This window comes from Cynocephalus volans, chromosome 3 (genome assembly GCF_027409185.1).
Source record: "Cynocephalus volans isolate mCynVol1 chromosome 3, mCynVol1.pri, whole genome shotgun sequence".
Classification (NCBI taxonomy): domain Eukaryota; kingdom Metazoa; phylum Chordata; class Mammalia; order Dermoptera; family Cynocephalidae; genus Cynocephalus; species Cynocephalus volans.
Window position 1 is genome coordinate 142,939,120 of NC_084462.1, and position 8,293 is coordinate 142,947,412.

The 8,293-nt window shown below is 35.5% G+C and overlaps 1 protein-coding gene across 1 annotated transcript in view; it reads right to left on the reverse strand.

Moving 5' to 3' along the window:
• The window catches only part of C3H14orf39 (chromosome 3 C14orf39 homolog), a 41,275-nt gene extending 34,982 nt beyond the window's left edge, over nt 1–6,293 (reverse strand). Inside the window, exons 1-5 of the mRNA XM_063091801.1 lie at nt 6,237–6,293; nt 5,244–5,300; nt 5,089–5,145; nt 3,938–4,064; nt 1,932–2,021 (exon numbers count right to left, since the gene is read on the reverse strand). Of these exons, the coding sequence (XP_062947871.1) occupies nt 1,932–2,021; nt 3,938–4,064; nt 5,089–5,145; nt 5,244–5,292 (323 nt within the window). The 5' untranslated portion in view covers nt 5,293–5,300; nt 6,237–6,293. The remainder of the gene's footprint in view (nt 1–1,931; nt 2,022–3,937; nt 4,065–5,088; nt 5,146–5,243; nt 5,301–6,236) is intronic.
• Between the last annotated feature and the right edge of the window lie 2,000 nt (nt 6,294–8,293).

Sequence of the window (8,293 nt, forward strand, 5' to 3'; positions counted from 1 at the left end):
ATATTACTAAACTCTGTCCCCTTTAGCAAAATAAAGCTGTTGAGACTAAAACAAACTCTTATTCATCTAAATGTATATCTTTTAATTTAGACCACATTTCTTATGTAATAACTTGGGAAAATGGTCCAGGGAGCAAAGAAATACCTATAAGGAAACTAAGCTGGTGTCATATGTTCATATTGTATATTCACGCCCACTCTTCTATTCATGCCCATATAGAAACTCTGGCAGAGCCCAGAATAGCTATGTTGTGGTTCAAGAAGAGCCGTTATTATCTCTGTGTTGCATTCATCACCCATAACATCAACAAATTCTTTTCCTCTTACAAATGCCTGGTACTTAGTCATCAGTTCCATTAACCTATGTGGCTGGTTTAGGAAAGAAATAGATAGGTATTTTCACATTAACACCTCTGGTTAGCTAAGAGAAGTCATCTACAACAAACATTATCAGGGATGTATATATGAGGGAACTTCAAAAAGTTCGTGGAAAAACAGAATTGAGAGATTATATGAATCTTTCCATGAATTTTTTGAAGTATCCTTATATTTGGATTGGTTGGCTTTAGACTCTCACAGAATCATTTTTAAGAATTAATGTTTCATAGCCATTGACTTACATTGAGAAATGTTATAAGAGGCAGGTATATATATATAGGGTTTGGGAATGGGGGTGGTAGTCATCAAAAATACTGACTACCATGTTGTAAAATTTCCCCTTCCTGACGACCCAAGGGACAAATTTCTCTCAAGCTTCAAGAAAAACCTCTACCTATCCTAAGCAATTGAACTGCTTTTTAAATGAATACTCTGAATCCCAAACTGATCACATTTCCACAATGCCTTGACTATTAGGAATTTCAAAGCCTAATTTCTGCCTACATCTAACAAACGTGCAAGACAACGCAGTATGAATTTCTAAGTTGATCAAAGGCTTCATCTTCCAGTATTATCCTTACTTCACTGTAGCCTTGATTTTTATATCTAGTTGGTTTTTTTTTAACACTGTTATATTTTATACAAATTATCAAATCCTTTCTGGAATTTGGAAGCAGGGTCTATAAATGAAAATGTAACAGTCTCCTTCACTAATTCTACCCTCTGCCTACTCTTTGGTTGATGGTACACTCTAGCTTTCTCTTCTTTTTGCTCCATACATCTCCTTGGGCAATCTCATCTATTTCCATTATTTCAAATGCCATGAAGTCCAAATCTATTACTTTAGTCCCTGCCTTCTCTTAAGACTCATCTTTGAATATAAAGGGTATTGCATTCTAGATATGGGAACTAAAAAGTTGAGCTCATAAAAATAGAGAATAGAATTGTGGTTATTGGAGGCTGACTAGATTAGGGTGGGGAGGGGAATAGGGAGAGGCTGGTTAATGGATACAAACTTACAACTAGATAGGAAGAATAAGTTCTAGCATTCTACAGTAATGTTAGGTGGCTAAAATTAATAATTATTTTGTTTATTAATAAATATACAGTAACTTATTATATATTTTCAAATAGCTAGAAGACAGGATTTCAATTATTCCCAAAACAAAGAAATGATAAATGTTTGAGGTAATGGATAATGCTAATTACCCTGATTTGATCATTACACATTGTATACATACATCAAAATACCACTCTGTACCCCATAAATATGTACAATTATTACTGGTCAATTAAAAAATAAAACTGTTTTTAAAAACTCCCTCAGAGTTCAAAATTCCTACACTTTTCTTTTCTTATTAATTTTTTTTAGGTGGCTGGGCAGTATGGGGACCTGAACTAATGACCTTGGTGTTATAAGGCTGTGCTCTAACCAACTGAGCTAACCAGCCAGACTCAAAGTTTCTACATTTTTCAATTAACATTCTTACATAGCATGTCCTGGTAATACAATTTTACAGAATTGATAAACTTAAATTAATATATGTACTGTACTTGTCTTTTTCAATAGTTTCTTGATAAACAGTAAGTTGCTCCTGTATATAATCTTCATGTTTATGAAAAACATCACATGTTGGCTTCCAGCTATGGGAAAAATTATATTTGTAATTAGCATCTCAGAATGATAAAGAACTTGACAGAGATAATAAGTAATGAATGTAATCATTTAAAGAGAAATTAATCTTTCTTTTCCTGGAGAAAACAAGCTTACATCAGGAAAAAAATTCCCATCTCTCATGACCACCACTACCACCACTCATGTGCTCATATGCTTGAATATCAACATTCACTAATTTTTACATAAAACCTGTTTTTGAACCATAACTATGGAAGGAGCAAATGTGGCCTGGATGGATTACTATGGCACTTCTGTAATACAGTCTGTAACACTCCAACATCAACTTTTCTTTATCATCATATTTCTATGATCTTGGCCAAGAAAGTCGTTTGAAGTGAGCATTCAAAGAACTAAGGTAAGGGCTAGAGAGAGACTTTTTTCTCCTTTGATTCTTAGAAAATTAGATTGTTACACCTCTTGAGCTAGAAAGAAACTAGGTCAAAATAAATTATAAAATCAGATACTAAGAATAAAATGAATATTCATATTGTACAGTTTTTGTTTTATTATTACATAACTTGAAAAAAGATTACCAATATAAAAAATCAAAAATGAATATACACCAAGGCAGCTTTCGTTCTAAGTATTGTTCAAATTATTTCCTCTTTGTTCTATCTATTTTTTATTTTTTCAGATTCAAAAGTATACATGCCTACTTTGGAAGCACAGAAAAGTATATATCACAAATTTATTCCTCATTTCCTATGTGGTTTCTGACTTGTGACATACTTAGAAAGGCCTTCCTCTCTTAAAGATTATAGTTACTTATATTTTTCTAGTACTTTCATGAATTCATATTTCACACTTAAATCTCTTAATGAGCATGTTGAAATCATAAACTAGAGGTATTCATGAATTTGAACATATTAACATCAACAGATGCTATTAACTTTCCTTAGATTCCTACAGAAATTAAGCTTGTATAAAGTACAGTCTATCTAGGACACGGCAGTTTCTAAGGCGAGACTGTCAGTACTTTTCCAGCACCCACTGCAGCTAACTGAGGGAAACCACTGGCAAAACCTACTACAATAAAACCTAAATCAAAATAAAAGTTCAGCAATATATAATTTCTTCCTGATCAGATTGCCAAAACATTTAAACATTGATAATTCCAGCGATGGCAAGAGATAGGAACTGCAGGCAGGGAAAAAATTTTATACCATACATTTGCAGATTGTTTTAATTTTTATATTAGGTTATGTTACTTTTACAATTTCTTACAACCATTGGGGAAAAAAATGTAATGTGGGAAAAAACAAAAAGGCCTATTAAAATTTTGAATAACAGAGTATTTCAAAGCAAACATGATTCTAAAGTATAGAACTTAATACAAAGACAATGGTCCACATAAAATTAAGTACAGAAAACCAATACATTTTTAAAAAATATTTGTAATACATAATAAAGTTCTATTCACATCTTCATTTCAAATGTTTGACTTACACCAAATTTAACTACTAGAATCCAGAAGCCATGTTGAAAGAATTCTTAACATATTGAATACTTCTACTTTGAAAAATTTTAGGCTGAACTTCCTTACACAAAAATAAGATCCTGAAAATCCAAAGATGAAAATTATTTCAAATTTATCTAATAGGAATTTTATATACTGAGCTTAGATTATTCAAAATTCTGTATTTAGACTAACTGGATCTGAATTAGTGAGATCCTATAACCCTTACTTCTATTTTTCTTTTGAATCTCCTGTGATTCCTTTCTACAGGGGTATGTAATAAGGCAATTTAAGACTTGATTCATTATTTTGCTAATATAGAATACTATTTTAAAGCAACAGCACCTTCAACTATAAACTCAGAAAACTTGAATTAAAAAAAATCTAATGACAATCAGTGAAAGTTCATTTCTTTCAAATACTCACTTATTACAGTTGTCTTTTATCTCCTTACTATGTTTACAGTAATGACCAATTTCCTCATCTGTTGTATTTATAATCTCATGTATCTTACAAATAGTTGCTTTGTTTTGTTTAATATCTTCAAAGCATTCTGGAAAGAGAAAATGTGTATTTTCTTAAGTTAGAAATCATAAATTCAAAATAAACAAATACCATAGAAAAAAAGAGATATGGCAACTTACCTAAAAAGAGAATGAAGAAGTGAAATGAGAAGGGAAGGTCCCTATGCTAAAAGACACAGAACCAGAGCCAAGCCTGCTCCTAGTCACAGAAGCTAAGAAGGATTTATGTTTGGGATTAAAGAAAAATAAATGTCCGCTGTCCCTCATCTTTAACATAAGAATGCTAGATTAGGTGACATCTAAGGTCAAGCACATCTTATTATGCTATGAATTCATGTAAACATTTACTAATTTATGATACTAATATGAGACTTCTGTTTTTGACAAATGTGAAATTTCTATTCTACAGTTCCATATCAGTTAATTATTATATGAACCTTCAACTCACTTATCTCTGTTACAATTAAATACAAGATAAAAATTAAACGATTTTGTTTCTTGAAAGGATTGAAATAAATTCTTAATACTCTGTATTCTTTGATTACAGAAAAGATAACCAAATTCTGCCTTTTCAGAACTATTAAGAAATCAATAGTTCTATTTTTTGATAGTTTTTATGTTGAATCTTAAAAGACCACACATTTATGTAATTTGCCTTACCATTTCACTCATATTATTATTTTTCAGAATTATTATTCCTGAAAATGTAGTATTCATAAGTCTTGGCCCTTGATTTTCAGTGACTTCTACAGAGGTAAACTTTCACTCAAATATTTGAAATAACCAGTGTTACTTGAGACTACCTTAAGGGGTCATTTTTGCTTAAAGCAAAATTCTTCATAAAATAATTAAATGCTGAATACAGAAATTTATTATCAAAAAACTGTAGTTAATTCACAACTATTTTGCCTAGAGTAAACAGCTCATTATTAGTCCTACAGAAAACTAGCAGGATAGTTACAATGCCAATTATAAGTTGCCCTAAACAGGACAATTGTATATTATATGCCATAAAAAATTAAAAGAATATCTTTATCATGCAAAATTACTTACTATTAATTCTTTGAATCACATCTTCTTTAGTACTTATGTCTTGTTCATACTGAAAAACTAAAATAAATAATTCTTTTGTGACTTCAATTCATTGTTAAAATGTCAAATGACATTTTATTTCTATTTCTATTTCTTTACTTTCATTTTATACCTACCAAATTCTAGCAAAAGTCTGTCCAAACTGACAAACAGGTTGTCATTCATCTTGAACTCTATGATAAAAGAAAAAAAATGTATAAGAAAAGATTTTCTGGCGTTGTATGCAAAATAGCGTATATTCGGTAAGACCCTTTCAATACAGGATTCTTCACAGAAAAATGTGGGTGGAGCAAGAACTGGAGAGGGGAGAGGCCCTTTCAGCCCACAGCTACAATCCAGGCCTAGTAGTAGGCAGAGCTCTAACAGGCACCTAATAAATAGTTGTGGAATGTCATTGCATGGCTGAAATTTCGGGGGAAGGAGGAAGAGTCCGTCTTCATAATTGCTTACACGTGGTATCGCAGTAAGTCTTTGAATCCTCTGGGGTCCACTGACACCCAGATTTCTCAAAAGGTTATGCCCTTTAAGATAAATCTCTGAAATGTATGTCGCTTCTAGGTGTGTGTAGCAAAATAACGTCCTTCACCAACAACAAGGTAAAACCTAGAGAATCCGTGCGATTTTACATTTACGAATTTACCACCAAAAATCCAAAAAGTGGAGGTTTTCACAGGCCTGCCGGCTCGCGTTACACAGCTCGCCTGAGGCGGGGCTCGTACGTCTCGCTCCCGCAGATCCCGGGGGCTACTCGGCCCTCGCGTTCCGCGGTAGGAACTTCGCCCGCCAACTGCGGCTCTCACAGCCTGCTCCGCTTCCCCCAGCCCAGGCCGCCCCTCCGCACGCGGCTCGCCTCAGCCCACGGCACTCCAACCACGCGGCCGCTCCCACACCTTCGGGCGCGTCGCGGCGCCCAAGCCTCGAGATGAGGCGACGCGCCGGGACGCCCCCCGAATGCGAACCCCGGCCGTTCTCCAAGGCTGGGCCCACGAGAACGCCACCCACCCACCGCCACGGCCCTCACACACATTCCCTCAGAGCGGCCTACGGCACGCAGCTCCCTTTCCCACCCCACCTAACCGACCCCTCTGGACCTGAATGTCCACACCCACCCGCCCTGGGGTCCCAAACTTCACTCAGAGCCCGGAAGGCCTGGGACAGGACGGCAAATCCCGACGCCAAATCCCGACGCCAAGCTGGACCCGCCCCGACAGCGCCCAGCCCCCGCCCCCTGGCGTCAGCCCCGAGAGACCCCGCGGAGCACGCAGCGGGAGGCAGATCGCGCTGTAGAGCGAGATCACGCTCTGGGCGGCGAGACCAGCACTGCGGCCCGCACGCCTTCCTGCCGGGCGAGCGTGGACCAAGCCGCGTGAAACCACGGAAGTGGGTGCTGGATCAGAGGAGGGCCGTCAAGGAATAGGGGACCTGTCAGAGGCTCTCCCGGTGCCTTGAAAACAAGTCTTTTTAAAGACTATTCTTTCCTCTTGTAACATACCGTTCCAATAAAACTGGTATTAATTTGACAGTAAAAAAACTCAAATCAATAACCAAAATTCAATTTTGAATTCAGCATTTTTCAAAACTTTTTGAAAAGCAAGCCTAATTCAAATACATTCTGATTAGACAAATGATGAGACTGACTCATTTGTTCAGTTTTAAATAAAACACATTTTCTGTCCAAAATGTTGTCTTAAGAATTTGTCTGCATATCCAAAGTGAAATAAAGAGCAGAGAAAAAAACTAGTTACCCCAAATTGCCTCAATCCTTCATATATTTCTGGCAGAAATGTTTTTAATCCTAAATGATCTCAATAATTGCCTCAAGTTACCACAACCTAAGTTGTTTCACAGATTATTAAAATGAAAAAGAATCTTTTGGAAGTTTTTCTTGCTTAAGTGCCTCAGATCAGATGTACATAATCAATTTTATTATAATGTGCTGTAATGTTGCTTACTAGTTAGTATTAATAATAGTGAGAAATCAAAGCTAATGAAAGTTTTCACTTTTAATGTAAGAATTCAGCAGATTTATTCTTTTGTGTATGTGCCTGTGTGTGAAAATCTATCTTCTACATTTACTCTTCCAGTTTTATTAAGACATAACTGACAAATAAAAACCGTGTGATTTACAGAGTACAACATATTTGATACATGTATACATTGTAAAATGATTACCACAGGCAAGTTAGTTCGTGTAACATACCCATCATCTCACACATCCATGTGTGTGTGGTGAGAACATTTAAGATATACTCTCTTAGCAAATTTCAAGTACACAATACAGTAGTCACAATGCTGTACTTGGTATCTTATGATTCCCTTCATCTCTCACAAATAATTATTCACAAAGTCTTGTTGATTTTTTTCTCTGATATGTCCTTTGTATGCATCCAGTTAACTCTATACAATTCTTGGTGGTAAGACAGATATGAATTTAACTTCTGGTTTTGTCCTTTGTTAAGTCAAAACTCTGGGCAAGTTTCTAACCTAAGCTTCAGTTTCCTCAAATGCAAAGTGAGAAATGTAATAATTCCAACATCATAGAATGGTTGTGAAGATTAAATAATTTCTATGAAGCCTGTAATTTAATATGCAACTATATTGTCCAGCACATAGTATACAGAAAACATAGAAGCCATTGGATTGAAACTTTCTCAAATTTGAGACACCAAACATATGATCCTATTTACATCTTCATCATTTTATCCTCCTTCTCACCTGTTACAATATTGGAACTCTCTCTCCTCTTACCTAAAGCCAGTTCTTCCACCTGTACTTTCAGTGCCATCTCTTCCTCCTCAGGAATGTTAAAATATCAAATATCTCTTTTCTCTCACGTGTATTTAATTCATCCATTCAATTGGATCCCTCCCATTAGCTTTAAACATGGTCAAGACTCTACCCGTTAAAAACAAAAAGAATGAAAAGAAAACAGAATCTTCCCTAGACACTTCAGGTCCTATTAGTCAACATCATATTTCTCTCACCCCCATATTTCTCTCACAGCCAACCTGCTTTCTAAACAGATGTCTAAACTCAGACTGTGTCCCTCATAACTCATTTCTCAACTTACTACTATCTGCCTTCCAACCCCATTATGGCATAAAATTTGTTCTTATTAAAGATGACAATAACCTCAGGTCACTAAATACAATTAACATGTCTCAGT